Below are 16,564 nucleotides of genomic sequence, written 5' to 3'. Positions count from 1 at the left end.
GGGACTCATCAGGGCCTCTGAGAAACCAAGGAAGCAAACACTGTTGGAGCAGAGCCCCAGGGCTAGAGGCAATTTGAGTCTTGTGGGTGGCCCGGGAGCCTCCTGGGAGAACCAGGCTCCTGAACCAGTCTGAAGTGTAGAGCCTGGAGGGAGAAGGAAGGAGCCGCCATCTGTATTGGCTGTAAACACAGACCTCCATCTGGGCAGTGTTGACATCTCTCCTCAACACAAACCCCAGATGACTTCTCTGCAAGTGACCCTTGGGGAAGAGGCAGGTGCGAGAAAGGAAAGAAAACTCAGATGAGAAAAAACCAGGGGTTGTCTGCCTCCCCTTGCTGATCACCCCTGCCCAGAGACCTCCTTGTCCATGTCGCTCACACTCAGCCTTGACAACGTCTCATCGACTGTTTGTTATCTCATTTTTGTTTATTTTTATTTTGCTTCTTTATTTTTAACTTCAATGTCCTTATTTATTACTATTTACCTGTATTTATGTGTCTTGTCCGCCCTTTTACACCATAAGCTCTTTGAGGAAAGGAGTTATTTTTTCTGTACCTTTGTACAACACCCTCACCCCCCCCACCCCCACCCCAGTACGTGGTACTGGGTTCTTCACATGGCTGTTAGTTTGAACACAGAATGTTAGAACACAAAATGTTAGAGCTGGGAAGGACCTTAGAACAGAGAGTGTACTAGAACATAGAACATCAGAGCTGGAGTGAACCTTAAAATCATTTATTGTAGTTCCTTTATATCACAAAGAGGAATAATTGGATTTAGAGAGGGAAAGATTTGTTGTCAGTCATTTCCATCATGACCCACTCTCTGTGACCCCATTTGGGATTTTCTTGCTAGAGACACTGGAGAGGCTTGCCATTTCCTTCTGCAACTCATTTTCCAGATGAGGAAACTGAGGCAAACAGGGTCGAGTGACTTGCCCAGGGTCACACAGCTAGTAAGTGTCTGAGGTTGGATTTGAACTCATGAAGATGAGTCTTCCTGACTTCAGGCTTGGCACTCCGTGCACTATGGTGCCACCCAGCTGGCTGAGCATCACATGGTAATTTAGGGGCAGGACGAGAACTAAGATTGAGGTCTCCTGGCCCCGAGTCTAAGGCTCTCTGCTCTACATCATGGATTCAGAAGGATTCACTAGACCACTAGACCACTGAGACACCCACTTTGGTACAATCTGGGCAGTGATAACTCCCAAGACTTCCATGCTAAGTGCCCAACTCCCCAGTTGCCAACATCAGTGAGTCAAAGGCCTTTCCTAACCATAGAAAGACCAAGCTTCAAAGTGGAAACTTCCCAGCCCTCCTAGACGAGACAAAGTCAGAAGGAACCTCCGATGACTTGGCAGACGTTGGGACATTTTCTCTCCATGAGGGTCTTCACTAGAGGATGGATGACTCGGTCATTGGTCAAGGATGAAATAGTGCAGTTTCCTATTCAGATTCATTGCTGTCTGAGGTGATGCCCAACATGGCTTCTGTCTCTTACATTCTGTGAATTCATCTGCTTGGGTCCTCAGGGTTGAGGAGGGATGACCCACCCAGCAAAGTCACGGCTGGTGTGTATTGCTTTCAATTCTGGGCACCCCATTTTGGGAAGGACTCCTATGACCCAGAGGGCACCCAGAGAGGAGAGGCCAGAATGGGAAGAAAACCAAGGCAAGGATTATTGCTGCAGGAAGCGAATCCTTGGAGTGGACCATGGCAGTGCCCTCCGATTCAGGGTGTCCCAGAAGTTTTAGGGCAGTAGTCCAGTTTTAGAAGTTTAAAACTGAGCTGAGGATTTGGGGGCACCCAGTATGTGAAGAGCTGCCACCAGAAAGAAAGTTTAGCCTTGCTCTGCTTGGCCTCAGAAGATGGAAGTGACATGATCTGTGTAGCACCTGATCAGTTACAAAATCATTTACAGCCCTATGAGTCTGGTAGGACAGGTTTTGTTACCCCCATTCTACAGACGAAGCTCAGAGTACAGAAGAAATTTGAGCAGTGTCAAGTAGTGAGTTCAATTCAACACAAATTTTTATTAATAGCTTCCTAGGAATGGGACTCTGTATGTGTCCTGGGGGAGCTAGGGGTGGAGGTGGCATGTATCCAAGTAACTGATAATGTATCTCAATAAGATAAGTGTGGCAGAGGACAGTTAATGTCAGCCTGGGCAATTGGAGTGGGCTCTTCATGCCCATCCCAAAGCTCATTCCCTTGTCTCTTACTTATCCTCAGTAACTTGTACAACTCACTCAACCTCGGGGGAAACACGTGGGATCCCCCATGAGTGAAGTTTCCACGTTAAAAAGAAAAAACAGTGAGGCAGTCCCTGCCCTCAAGGCTTATATTCTAGAAGGAGAACACCACATGTAGACAGAGAAGTAAATACAAGGCGATCTGAGAAAGGCAGTCAGGAAAGGCTTGGAGCATCTCTCCTGAGATGCTCTCCCGTCTCCTTAAGCAATGTTTTTGACAGTCATTTTTTTCCTGTGATGGCATTTGCCCACAAAGCATGGAATATCACAATCTACAAAGGATCAAAGGTTGGACACATCATCATCCCTTTGAGGGATCCCTCAGTTTTCTCATCTGTAAATTGAGGGAGTTAAGCTGGATGGTCCCTAAGGCCACTCCCAGCTTCAGATTGGGGGTTCTATGATTTTGCAGAAATGGTATAAAAGATGCCTGAAAAGATTTATGAATAGAAAGGGAGGTGGGCCAGTCATACATTGAGAACCAGGAATCACTAGTGTCTAACCCATGGCCTCCATTGGCATGTGGACAAGATCCAAAAATCTAGAGGAAGGATCCTTTGGGTAGAGCCAGGGGGCAGGATTTATGGGAGAGCACAAAGAGAAGTCACACAAGGTGAAGAAAGTATGAAATGGGTGGCTATCCACTCTTTTGGAGGGATTCAACATTTCCAGGACAGTCTCCGAATTATACTAGAAGAAAAATGTACTTCTGTCAAATGATAGATCTCAGAATGTTCAAGTTGGAAGGGATTACTGAGATCATCTAATTCTATCCTTTCTTTTAACAAAGAGGAAAGATAGATAAAATTATAAATTGATAACATGATAAAGTCACAAAGAGGCCAAGATAAATGACTTGCCCTAGGCCTTGCCGTTGAGATATCTCACAATCAGGACTCAAACCTAGTCCTTTTTCTTCAATTCTGGCTCTTTTCTCTCTGTACCACAATGATAACTCAGGGTCATTATTGTGAACACCTAGGATTGGAATGTAATGGCTTCATTAAAAATCAATCAATCAACTGACAAACATTTATTAAGATATACAACAGATAACACCATGCTTCCATGCCAGAGATTTGGTTCCCAGAGGTAGAAATACTTCATGAGAGAGAGGAATGCAAGCTAGGAAACATGCTGTCTTCACAGGGCCTTCCCTCCCTCCCCTGAAGTCTGTGTAGGATTTTAGATCTGGAGATAACAGTCTGATCCTCCCCCCTCATTTTATAGACAAGAAAACTGATCTACGGAGACTGAGGAACTCAAAGGCTCATAGGTAGTGAGTGGCAGAATGCAGTTTCTTGACACTATCCAAGTGTGAAGTGTCCCCCTTTCTCTTGGGATGGATCCCTGAGCAGGGACTCTAGGGCTCCACATGGCAGGATTCAAACTCATGTCTTTGTTTTCCAGGTTGGTAGTGTGTAAATCATCCTCCTGATTCTGTTCCCTTCCCTCTGCATCAGTTCAGATGAGTCTTCCTGGGTATCTCTTCCTCATTTCTCAAGGCTTAATCACCTTCCATTTTATTTGTACACAATAATGAATTGAGGCCCATAGAGAGGTGACCTGGGCAACAAAACACAGTTAGGTACTGGATGAGTTAAAGCTGGAACTGAATCTCCTGACTCCTGCTTAGTTCAGACAAGCTGATCGTGTTGTGCCTTCAAACCACTTCCATACACACTTAAAAACCATAATAATAGTTGGTTGATAGTATTAACAGTAAATGAATGATGTCATTGAGGTCAAGGATGATGAAAAAAATGGTCAAAAGCAAGAGCAAGGGATGAGGGAGGACCCAGAACCCTAGTGAGAAAGCCTGTCCAGCACCTGGGACCAACCTGGAGGTGAGGGGCAGGTGAAGGAAGGGAGACAGCCTCAGGATGCCCTGAGATTGGTCGGTACCACCACGACCTGGGCATCCTGTGGGGTCATGGGATGTCTGTCCCATAGACAGGACTTGAGAAGGGGAGGAACAGAAAAGAACCCTTAGAGGGAGGCAGCTAGGTGTTGATGTGGCACCTGAGTTTGAATCCTGCCACAGACTCTTACTACCTGTGTAAGAAAGAAATGAACAGTCTAATAAATATGACAATTGGCATCTGTATAATGCTTGAAATTTTGCTATTTGTTTACATTTTCTATCTCTTTTTATCCTCACAATGTCCTTGTGTGCACCAGCTGTAGGTCAGAGAGCTGGCCTTGGAGTCAGGAAGACCTGAGTTTGAATCCTGCTGCAGACCCTTACTACCTGTGTGACCCTTGGCAAGTCCCTTGGCCCCTCTTGGCCTCAGTTTCCTCATCAACAAAATAAAATAATAATAGCACCGACCTCCCCAGGTTGTTGGGAGGGTCAAATAAGATGACGTGTAAAATGCCTTGTGAACGTTAAAGTTCAGTATAAACGTTGTGTGTATAAATAAAGCACTGTGTAAATGCTACAAATAAAATCGCATTGATACAGGGGCCACTATGGTGGAGGGGAGCGCGCTTCCATCCATCCTGTGCCAGCCATCATGGAGGTTGCAGGGAGGACATACCCTCTTCCACTGATACCTGGTCACAGCCAGAGTGGTTCCAGGTTAGTCATACCTCTGAGCAGACAGCTTGAATTCTGAAATATTAGCATGAGAGAAGGGCCTCCAACTTGCTGGTTTTATGTTAAGAGTACTGGACTTGGAGTCAGGAAGACCTGGTTTGAAGCTCCTCTTAGCTCTGTGACCCTGGGTCTATCATGTAACTGGTCTCTAGTTCAAAACTGACAAGCCTGTAGAGGGTATATGCCAAGTCAAGACAAGAACTATGCATGAGGAGAAGGCATGGATGAGTTTCAATCAGCGTGAGTGGATGGACTGCCCACATTGATGAGTTCATGCATCAACAGTAGTATATTGAGAGGCAGAATAATCCCTCATATTCATATGACCACTCAATACTTTATAAGAATGTGCCAATCCACAGTTTCAGGGGATTCTTACAGAAACCCTGTGATTAACGAATACCCCCATTTTATAGATGGGGACCACTGAGGTGAGGTGAAGTGACTCAGCTAAGGTCACACAGTGAGTTGGAGACCAAGCTAGACCTGGCCCCAGTGAGGGCCACTGGCCCCAAAACCCTTCTCTAGCCCTAGGAGTCTGGCTCAAAGTCAAACAGCTCCTCATCTTTGAGGGTCCCCCCTGGCCCATCTTTCAGTCCATAGTACAAATCTTCCTCTTCTTCCTCGGGCTTCTTTGGGGCTCTTTCAGATTCCTCCACTGGGTCAGGAAGGCCTCCTTCAGAAGCTGCATCCTTGGGGGTGGCTGGGCTCGGCTTGGGCTCAAGCCAGAAGTTTGGAGAAGTACCCTGGCCAGGCTTGGAGCTGGGGCTGGGGCTTGGGGAGTCTTCATCACCTCCAGTGGCATCGATCAAAACAAAGTCTGGGTAGCGATCAGGCTGAGATTCTGCTTTCCTGGACCAGGGCTCTTCACCCTCTGGAGGGGATGGGTTCCTGCTGCTGCTGCTACTGCTGCCGCTGGAGTCCAGCTCATCTTTAAAGGAGGCCAAAGGGGCCGCAGTGATCTGGGGACCGGTCATCTGGCTGTGGAAAGCAAAGCACAGAGCAGGAGAGGTTAGGGGAGGTGGGCAGAGGACAGCGGCAGGGTTCCTGAATGATGGTCAACACTGATGTTCGTGTAAACCCCAGATGTTCCACAACCATCAGCATGGGGTCATAGAATCCTGCATGAATGGTCTGCCCTGGTCCCTCCTTAAGGCAGAGGGAAGGATCCAGGCTCTCCCAGCGGGAGCCCGAGCTCCCAAAGAACGGCTTTGAGGAAAGGAGCGTCTCTCAGTGGACTGATGTTGAAGGACAAGCCCAGCTAAGGGAAGGCTCAGTCTCAGGGGTGGACTGTGAGTGTGTGTGTGTGTGTGTGTGTGTGTGTGTGTGCGCGCATATATGTATGTGAGTATGTGTGAGAAAGAATGTACGTGAGCATGTGTATGTGTGTGTATGCGTATATGTATGTGAATGTGTGTGAGACAATGTATGTGAACCTGTGGATGTGTGTGTGGATGTGTGTGTGTGGATGTGTATATGTATGTGAGTATGTGAGACTGAATGTATGTGAGCATGTGGATGTGTGTGGATGTGTGTGTGTGTATGTGTATATGTATGTGAATGTGTGTGAGACAATGTATGTGAGCATGTGTATATGTGTGTATGTGTGTGTATGATGTGTGTGCATATATGTATGTGTATGTGTGCAAGCCAGAATGTATGTGAGCATGTGTATGTGTGTGGATGTGTATGTGCATGTGAGTATGTGAGACTACATGCATGTGAGTATGTGTATGTGTGTGAATGCATGCTGTGTTGTGTTGTGTTTTTAATCAAAGAAATCTGTCCCATGACTTCGCTGTTCTCAGGAATCCAATGATCCAAGACAGTTCCTAAGGATTTATGGTGAAAAAAGCTCTCCCCCCCCAGAGAAGGAATGGATGGAGTCTGGGAACAAATCAAAGCACCCTTTTTTCACTTTCTCTGTTTTTCTTTCTTTTCTTTCTTTCTTTTGGTCTGTGTTTTCTTCCACAACATGACCAATATGGAACGATGGTTTGCGTGACTTCTTGCCTTCTCACTGAGGGGGCAAGGGAGGAAGGGAGAAAATTTGGAACTTAAAATTTCAAAAAATAAATGTTAGAAATTGTTTTTACATGTAGTTGGGAAAAAATAAAATATTAAATTAGACAAAAAAAAAGAAATCCATTAAACAGTCTAATAAATATAGCAACCAGCATCTTATAATTCATGAAAGTTTTCAGTTTGTTTACATTTTCTATCTCCTTTTATCCTCACAGTGTCCTCGTGTGCACCAGCTGCAGGTCAGAGAGCTGGCCGTGGAGTCAGGAATTCTGCCTTTGACACTGACCAGCTATGAGACCTTGGACAAGTCATTCAACCTCTGCCTACTTCAGTTTTTGCATCTCTAAAACGAAGAAAATTGTGGCACTTTACCGGGGTTGGTGTGAGGTTCAAACGAGTTAGTATTCCTAGAGCGCTTGGCACAATGCCTGGCATTTAGTGCCAGCTACCATTATCGATATTATTAACGTCATTGCTACGAGGCAGCTAGGTGCAGTGCAGTGGCCAGAGTTCTGGACCTGGAGTCAGAAAGACGAGTTCAAATCTGGCCTCAGATGCTTACTAGCCATGTGACCCTGGGCAAGTCACTTTGCTGTTGTTTGCCTCAGTTTCCTCAGCTGTAAAACAGCAGCTACCTTGCAGGGTTGTGAGAATCCAATAAATAATATTTGTAAAGCCCTAGTGCAGTGCCTGGAACCTAGTAGGTGCTTCATAGGTGCCTGTTCTCCTCTCTGCCCACCCCCATCACCACCACAGCCTTGGAAGGGTCGTGATCAATCCACCAAGAAACAATTAAACGTTTTCTATGTGCCATGCACTGTGTGAGCTACTGGGGATACAGAGAAAAGTGAAAGTGATCCCTGGCCTCAGGGCCCTTCACTCTAGTCATGCCCTCATCACCTCTGCCTGGACCTCTGCAATGACCTCCTCTCCACCACCAACCTCCAGGCTCTGCTCTGTGCAGGATGACGTCCACAGGGCCAAACACAGATCTGACCACGTAGCTCCCCAGCTCGGAAGTCTCCAATGGCCTGGAGGACAAACGAGAGGCCTCTCCCAAACTGACCTTCCACTGTCTTTCTGGACATCAGGCACATCATTCCCTCAGACTCTCTATCCTGTGCTCACCCTCCACCTCATCTCCACACCTATGCCCAGGCCTTGTGTGCCATCCCTTCTCACCCCCTGCCCTTAGACTCTGACTTCCTTTAAAACTCAGCTCAAGTACACTAGATGAGCTAGTGCCCCTGCACCCTAAAATGACCTTGGCTGTGCAGGTAATGTTTAACTTAGCCTGAATTTGGAACACGTGGGTACACACGCGCACACGCACTTGTGTGTGTGTATGTGTGTGTGTGCGTGTGTGTGTGTGTGTGTGTGTGTGTGTGTGTGTGTGTGTGTGTATCTTGCTCCTCTTGCAACCTTCCCCCCTCCCCTGGTCATCCCTGACTCCCCCCCCGCCCGGGTCTGTTCCGCTCACCTGGTCTCAGGCCGATTTTGGTGGCTCTCAGACTCCATGACATCCAGGCTCCTGTGGACCATAACCGTTGTCTCCACGAAAGGTTCCGAGCTGGTCACCTTTCCTTCTCCTCCAGCCTGGAGCTCAGACTGGGGCAGGCTTGGGGCCGAGAGGACCCCTTGGTCCTCCCCAGTACCAAAGACTTTCATCTGGATGTGGTGATAGTCAGCTGGGCTCTGCATCGAGGCCTCTTCTTCCAGTCTAGAGTAAGGAGGCTGGGAACTGGAGGAGAGAGGAGGAAAGGCTGAACTAGGGAAGGAAGAACAGGGGCCCATGTGATTATTTTATCTAGTCCCCAAAAGAGCCTTGTGATGGAGGCAGGGATCATGACAGCTGAGGAAACTGAGGGACAGAGCTTTGTTTCATTCTTTGTGTTTGCATGCCCAGCACCTAGCCCAGTCTCTGGCACACAGTAGGCACTTGATAAATGCTTGTCAATTAACTGATTGAAGTGATTTCAGTTCACACAGCTAGTAAAAATCAGAGCCAAGTCTTGACCCCAGATTTTCTGACTTCCATCTAGTGGTTCTGGTTTTTCCTGCCATTATCACACTGACTCTTATAGAGAGAGGAAGCCCCAGAGGGGAGATCCCCTGATGGTGACAGGGTGGCTTGGGGTTCTTCTCCAAGTCTCAGTTCTTTCTCTCCTGTGCACTGAGAGTGGGGTCTCCATCTTTCCACTATCCTAATACTTCCTTTCTCGAACAATCTATGAATCTTTGTGTTTGTCTGTGTTTTGGGGGTCTTGAGGTTGCTTTCCTAGTAAGAGGCTACCCATAGGGTCAGCCCTTGGGACAAATGGTGGGGCGTCTGTAGCGTCCAGCTGTGTGTCTTGCCTGTCTGGCCTCCTGGCTGTCTCTCAAACAAGACACCCCATCTCCTAACTCCAGGCATTTCCCCTGGCTGTCCCCATGCCTGAAATTCTCCCCCTCCTCATCTCTGCCTCGGGCTTCCCTGCCTCCCCATAAGTCCCAACTAAAATCCCACCTAGAAAAGGAAGCCTTCTCCCACCCACTAATGCTGGAGCCTTCTGTCTCTTGATTATTTCCAAGTTGGCCTGTCTATGGCTTGTTTTTACACAGTTGTTTTTTGCATTCCCAGCATGCGGTCCAGTGCTTAGCATACAGAAGGACCTTAATAAATGCTTGTGCACTCAGTGGTGACTGTTCCAGGAAGGGTTGAAGACATGTCTTCTTTTCAATGTCTTTGACAATGGTACAGTAGAAGGAATTTTAGTGTGGAGTCTGGGATCTGGGTTCAAATTCTAGCTTTGCCACTCACTACCTGTGTCCTTGGCAAATGAACCATTTCTTATCTCCTGGCTTCTTCCTCTCCAAAATGAGTTCTTTGGCCCCCGGGGCCTCAAAGGGCCCTTCTGTATCTGACCCTAAGATTCAAACACACATCCTGCTTTTTTTTTTTTTTGTCTTTGTAGTAAGATATGTATAATGCAGCTCTTGCCAAGGGTTTCTCCCCTTGACCTTGACTTGGGGGCAGGGCTGAGCTCAGCCTCGAGCTCATTAAAAACAGATTGGGAGCTGTTGAGAGGGAGCCCCTGCCCTGGCACCTACCCCTTCTTTTCAGGAATGCCGTGCGTGGCCGGGCCCAGAGCCTTCGGGGACAGGAAGCTCTCAAAATCCGTGTCAGCCGGGACGAAGGAGACCTGGGGAGCAGAGAGGGACATCTGGAGCTGGACAAGCTGGACAAGCAGGTGGACTGGCATCTCTGCCTTATGTCCCTCCCAGTCACCCCCATCCTGGCCTAGAGCCTCAGAGGACTGGGAGGGGAGGGAGGGTCCTGGGCTGGGAAGGAGGCACCTCAGAGGGGCCCTGCCTTGGCGATGCCTCAGTGATGAACCCCTCCCCCTCCGTCCCCCATCCCTGTCCCCCCCACTCCCCAAGTCTTAGCTTCCTGCTCTGCACAGTAAAGATCACAAAACCCACAGCCTTGTTCATGGATCCTTGGACAGAAAGTGTGTAAACCTCTCCAAATTCCCTGCAAGTGGGAATTTCTATCAAATGGGAGCCATCAGAGCTTCTTGGCAAACTGAGGAGGCCATAGGGCTCCAGACTCCCAGGCCACTGAGATGCCATGGACTGTGTGTGTGCGTGTGAGTGTGCGTGTGTGTGCTTGATGGGCAGGTGAGGCTCTCCACTGTTAAAGGGGGCACAAAGGGGCACATCACGGTTCCACAGTTATGGGGTTTCCCCAGGAGACTCTGTGGTGTGGAAGAGTTGTATTCATATAGTGGAATCTTCCATCAGTCTTTGCACTGTCTGCCCCCCATGCCTGGAATACACCCCCTCCTCATCCCTACTCCCTCCTCATCCTCACTCTCCCTCCCTCTCCCCACCCTCCCTCTTCATCCTCACATCCCCTTCCTCATTCCCCACTCTCTCCTTCCTCTTCCTCCCTCCTTCTCTCCACATTTCCCCATCCCCACATTCCCTCCTTATCTCCCACTCCAGTCTCATCTCTCCTTAGAGTCCCTAGTTTGTACCAAATGTCAGACCAAGTGCTACCCCCCTACAGGGAGCCTTTCCTGATCTGTCCACACCACCATATTCCTTTGGATTGACTTATCTGTGTAGATGTTCTTTCCAACCCAGTGGAACATTAGCTCCTTGAGGGGAAGGAGGGGTTTTCTTTACAGCCTCAGTGCCAGGACAGAGGAGGGGACTATTCAGCAGCTCCGGCTCAGCCCTAGGAACTCAGAGGGGAAAGCCCAGCACAGGTGGGTAGACCTCAGCTCTTGTCACCTATGTGTGACCCTGGGGTGATCACAACTGGCTGGCGCTTTAAGGCTTACAAAGTGGGTTACATACTTAATCTCTGAGATGCACAACATCCCAGTGAGGGAGGTAGCAAGATCTCTCTCTTGAAATTGAGTAAACTGAGGCTCAGAAATGTTAGGCCACATGTCTAGGGTCATAGAGCCAGTGAGTCAGGATTAGAATCCGGGCATTTGCTGACTCCAAGTTCAATACTCTTTCTTTAACATAGTTAAACATTGTTGCATTTCAAGTTAATTGACCTCTCTGTGCCTCAGTTTCCTCATTAACTCAAAAAGACAACAATCCCTTTCATTTCTGTAAGGTTTACTTATGCCATCCAACATGATGGAGGGCAGGCTCCAAAATCAGTCATGCTAGCTGGACCCCTGAAATTTGACTAATGAGATAAAAGATAGCAGGGACAAATGTAAAATCTTCCACTTGGGTTCAAAAAGTCAACTTCACAAGTTCAACATGCAGGAGGAAGAGATTTGGTTTAGACAATGGCTGTTCTGAAAAAGTTCTAGAGATCTTAGTGGACTGCAAGCTCAATCTGAGTTCCAATATGATCGAGCCATGACTTCAGCTGACCAGGGAGCACTCAAGAGCAGAGAAGGACCCATCCCTCTATTCTCTGTTTTGGTCAGGTCATCTCTGGGGAGCATGTCCAGGTCTGGCCCCAGGATTTAGGAAAGGTTCGGATCAGTCAGAGATTGTCCAGGGGAGGGTGGCCAGGATGGGGAAGGGCTCTGAGTCCATGTCATATGAGGAGTGCCTGGAGGAGCTGCAGAAGAGAAGATTCAGGGGGCTGCCATTGTTGCCCTTGTCCTGTGGACCAGGGCTTAAACTTGTTCCATCTGGCCAGGAGCAATCAGGAGAAAGTGACAGAAAAGGAAGTTTGGGACAGAGAGCAGGAACAATTGAATAAGTTGCCTGGGGAGGTGATGAGTTCCCCATCATGGGTGGTATGAGTGAATAAAGCTAAGACTGGATGAGAATTTATTGGGGATGGATTCTGCTTAAAGGGCAGGTGGTCCCTGGGATCTCTTATGATTCCTTAAACCACTCTGAGAGGTGTAGAGAGAGGAAATATCACTAGATCAGTTCTACAGTTGAAGACCATGAAGCTCGGAGAGGCTGCTGCAAGGTGGCAAACATAAGGTTGGAGCCCAGATCCCCCAGTTGAAGGCCCTGGGCCTGTCTCAGAGCACTGAGCTACCAAGGGATGGTCAAATCACTTGAGGCACTAGTCTTTGAACCTTTATTTTTTAATGGGAGAATAGTTCAAAATCTAATTACATCTGTAAAAGGAGGGAGTGCTTCATCTGGAAAGGGAGGGAGCTGGGCTGGATACTCTTGTGATCCCTCCCATTTCTAGAGCCAAGACCCAGTGACCTAGAGGGTTGTGGTGGGTCTACCTTGGATACACTACTTCTACAGTATGTCCCAAAAGGCTTTGCTCCTCTACCCTGAAATCCCTGATTCCTTCAATCGCTCCCCACATGGTAGAGACCCCTGGACATTCATACCTTCCCACTCATCTATGCTCCTCCTAAAATGTGAGCCATAGGAGAGAACAGGGTGGGTGCCTTGGAATGACTCAGTCAACAAGTATTTGTTTGGGGGGTTGAATTTTCTCCTCCCAGACACACACACACTCCCAAACCCTCTGCTTAATAGATCCTGTCCTGGTTCTCTAGGGCTAAAGGCTCAGAGCTCCTGTTTCAGGGCATTGAATGGAGAGGAAAGGGCCCCCAGGGGTGTTGGACAGTGCACCATGTAGAGTAAAGGGGGACCCTCTCCTCCCCTGATCCTCTCCTTCAGGCCCAGCCTCATTTCCTCCCTAAAGTCCTCCTGAATGACCCCCAGCCCCAGAGAGCCTTCCTTCCCTGGTTTCCCTCCACTGCTCTCCAGCTTTGTCCTTCAGTCCAGGCTGTACATTGTTCACAGCTTGCTACCTTGTATTATGATGACTAGATATATGTATATATGTATCTGTGTAGCTTTATATGTACATACATAGAATTGCGTTTATAAAGAATTGTGTGTGTGTATTTCATTATTCATGACCCATTTAGGGTTTTCTTTGCAAAGACACTGGAGTGATTTGCCATTTCCTTTTCCAGCTTATTTTACAGAAAAGGAAACTGAGGCAAACAAGGTGAAGTGACTTGCCCAGGATCACCCATCTAAGGAGTATTTGAGGCTGATACAGGTCCTCAAAAGTGTGAGAAACTCTTTAGAGAACTGACTCTGAACCTTACACGTGCCTCTTGCCTAAGAGTCAGGAATCTGCTTGAGGCTCCCAATTCCCTCAGCTGGTGGTAGTGCTGAGTCTGGAATCAAGAAGACTGGAGTTCAAAGCTAGTCCCGGACGCTGTGGGACCAAGTCACTTAACCATGGTTCATCTCAGTTTCCTCAACTGTAAGTTTAGGGATAACATCTGCATTTATCTTGAAGAGTTGTTGTAAGATCAAATTTGTAATGTGCCTAGCCCAGGGCTTGGCCCAGAGTCGGTGCTTAATAAATGCTTTTTGATTGACTGACAGAGCTCCCTTACTCCCCCTCTGAAGCTCCCCTTCCCAGTCTCAGAGGCCAGCAAAAGCGATCACGGGGCCCCAGCTGCCCAGGTTGGGAGGCTGTAACTCCACCCAGGATCTCCTTTCCTCCCTGTGTGTGACCCCTGGTCTCAGCTTCCTGGGACAGGGGTGAGTTGACTGTAAATAACCAGGCAAATGACTCCAAACCGGCCAGGACTGACCCTCCACACACTCACTTTCCAGGTTCTCTGATCGAGATGTGGTCGCGGGAGGGGGAAGGCGAGGGCTTGTGAGGAGAGGGCTCTCTTCTGCCTGAGATTCCAGAGGGACTTTGTGTCTGCTTCTAGGGGTTCCTGATTGGGGTCTGAGGGTCTAGAGGGAGCAACCAGACTAGACAAGATGACAGAATCAATCAGCTGGTGATGGAAAGGCTTTAGTGTAAGGAATAAGGAGTTCTAGAATACAGCACATAGAATGTCAGACAGAGCTGGGAGGGAACTTAAGAGCTGAGAGGAGCCTTAGAACAGGGGATGTCAGAATTGGGAAGGTCCTAAGAACAGAGAATATCAGAGCTGGGAGAGGCCTTAGAACTTAGAATGTCAGCCGGGAATGCGATTCCTAATCCTTTTTGGTCAGTCTGGTGATGCCTAGGGCTGGACCCCTTCTCAGAGTCATGTCTGTGGCCTACCTTCGTAACTGGAAGGCACATTAAATTTGTTAGAGGTTAGTGAACATAAGTATGTAACTTTCCCCCACAATGTACATAGACCCTTGTCATCTCTCCATGGACGCGGGGGTCTTTAGATCTCAGGAGAAGAGGCCCTCCAGTCCCATTTTACAAATGAGAAACCTGATGCTCATCGGAAGAGACTTGCCCAGTCTTTGACTAGTGCAGATGAATGGAGCCCCCAGATGAGAAGGGGCCTGGTCTCGCCCTTTCTTTGATCATTCCCTGCTCTTTGTCCAGTGCCTGGCATGAAGTAGGGACATAATAAATACTGATTGTCTGACTGTATGCATACACAAAGGCAAGATACACACATATGTCCACAGTTACCCCCTAAAAAGGGAACAGGAAGGCACAGACACAGATACAGAGACCCCCATGGAAAGGCATATATCCATGCACATAGACACATGCATGGACACGTGATTGTGACCATCTCGGCAAATACTACACGTATGTGCATACAAACACATATGCCCCCACAGAGCTCCAAGACAAGACGCATGTCAGTCTGCTGCCTACCTTGGGATAGCATTGGCACATGCTCCAGATGACTCCTGCTACCAGCATGATTCCACCCATGACGCAGAAGGTAATGTACACCTGTGGCCGGTCCATGGTCATGATGAACATGCCTACCGCCAGCAGGAACAAGCCCAAAATGATGAACCCGTAGCGGAAAGTCTTGTCTTCAGCCATGGCCCTGGCTGAACTGCCCAGCCTTGGCTCCCCCTTGGGAGGAGAAAACTCTTCCTTGTTGGGGGCACACTGTCAGCACTCAGACATGTGTGGGTAGTGAGCGTCCAGACCTTCCCCACACCCCCAGCCCATGAGAAGTCACAAAGCAGGGCCCATCATGCAACCGGCTGGGTTCTGTGCTGACTGGTTCCTAATGGGCCTGGAAGACCAGCAGCCTACGGCCCAAAAGTTGAACGCTCCATTAGAGATGTCCAGCTGCCCTACCTTGTGCCTCTCTCTCACCTTCCCTCTGGGGCTGAGTCGACTGTGTAGGCGTAGGACACACAGGTGGGAGGGAGCAGTGAGGGAGGGAAGGAGGGAAGGGGCAGGCTTACAGGTGCTGGGTACCATGCCAAAACTCTGACATCATCCCAGCTGCCCAAACGCCTGTCCCCCAGCCAGGGATTGAGCTGGGGAGACTCCCATCTCCCTTTGATGGGGCCCTCCTCCCCTTTCCCTAGAAGCCCTTGGCCAGTGATCTTAATTCTCCTCTTTTCCCCTCATCCTCCACCTCCCAGTGTCCTTACTACCCCACAGGCCACCTCTCACAGCTGTCCCCATCTCTGCTCTCACCTTGATGCAGGTCAGACCTCATCCCTCTCCCCTGGACCACAGAGAAAGCCTCCTCATTAGACAACTCAGCTTGTCATCCGTCCCCTTCCCAGTCCATCCTCCCCCAAACTGCCTGACTGCTCTTCCCAAAGCAGAAGTCTGACTCTCCCTCCTCAGCTCAAACACTTTCTGTGGCTCCCTATCAGATAGCATAGAAACTCTTCAATTTGGCCAGAAGCCATTTCCAGCCTGGCTCCAGCCATTTCTAGGTCCATGCAAACCATCACCCCTTTGACCCCCAGGATGCCAGCTGTTCTACCTCTTGCCTCTGGATGTCCTCCAGCTCCATCTCTTAGGAGTCTGAGTTTCCTGTGGCTCCTGGGCCATCCCTTACAGATGCCTGGTTGATCCCACTCGGAGGGCTCTCTCCATGCCCTTCAAATCAGCAACTGATACTTATCTACTCTCCTCAATGGAAATCGCTGTTTTCCACTTTTCTTGTATCTGTGGTATCAAGAGGGAGCCTGGTAACCTCAGAGCAAGGAGACAGGGGTTCAAGACCTGCCTTTGAGTCATTTAACCTAAGACTCTCAAAGACTAAGTTGCCAAAAGGGTTTTAAGCTGCATTGGCAGAGGCAGTTTCCAGGGCCAGAGAAATCACAAATCTAGTCCCTAGTAACTGGCCCATGTGGTTGCTGTTTTGTCATTTCAGTCATGTCTAACTCCATTTGGGGTTTTCTTGGCAAAGATACTGGAGTGGTTTGCCATTTTCTTTTCTAGCTCATTTTACAGATAAGGAAACTGAGGCAAATGGAGTTACATGACTTGCCCAGGG

The 16,564-nt window shown here is 48.6% G+C and overlaps 1 protein-coding gene across 1 annotated transcript; it reads right to left on the bottom strand.

The window, feature by feature from the left end:
* Positions 1-714: 714 nt before the first annotated feature.
* BSND (barttin CLCNK type accessory subunit beta) lies at positions 715-15,693 on the bottom strand. The gene is made up of 4 exons (XM_072649589.1): positions 14,962-15,693; positions 9,969-10,060; positions 8,359-8,619; positions 715-5,834 (listed from the first exon to the last, which is right to left on the bottom strand). The coding sequence occupies exons 1-4, from the start codon at positions 15,136-15,138 to the stop codon at positions 5,384-5,386; spliced, it is 981 nt and encodes a 326-aa protein (XP_072505690.1). The 5' UTR covers positions 15,139-15,693; the 3' UTR covers positions 715-5,383.
* Between the last annotated feature and the right edge of the window lie 871 nt (positions 15,694-16,564).

This window comes from Notamacropus eugenii, chromosome 2 (genome assembly GCF_028372415.1).
Source record: "Notamacropus eugenii isolate mMacEug1 chromosome 2, mMacEug1.pri_v2, whole genome shotgun sequence".
NCBI classification, from domain to species: Eukaryota; Metazoa; Chordata; class Mammalia; order Diprotodontia; family Macropodidae; genus Notamacropus; species Notamacropus eugenii.
This window is presented reverse-complemented; position numbering and strand designations above follow the sequence as displayed.

What these genes read in the sequence shown, in the direction of transcription:
- BSND (XM_072649589.1), bottom strand. Translation starts at nt 15,138, where the DNA reads ATGGCTGAAGACAAGACTTTCCGCTACGGGTTCATCATTTTGGGCTTG. An exon ending in TGTGCCAATGCTATCCCAAG is followed by an intron (nt 10,061 to 14,961) that starts GTAGGCAGCAGA and finishes TCTGCTCCCCAG; the next exon opens with GTCTCCTTCGTCCCGGCTGA. An exon ending in CAAAATCGGCCTGAGACCAG is followed by an intron (nt 5,835 to 8,358) that starts GTGAGCGGAACA and finishes TGCTTTCCACAG; the next exon opens with CCAGATGACCGGTCCCCAGA.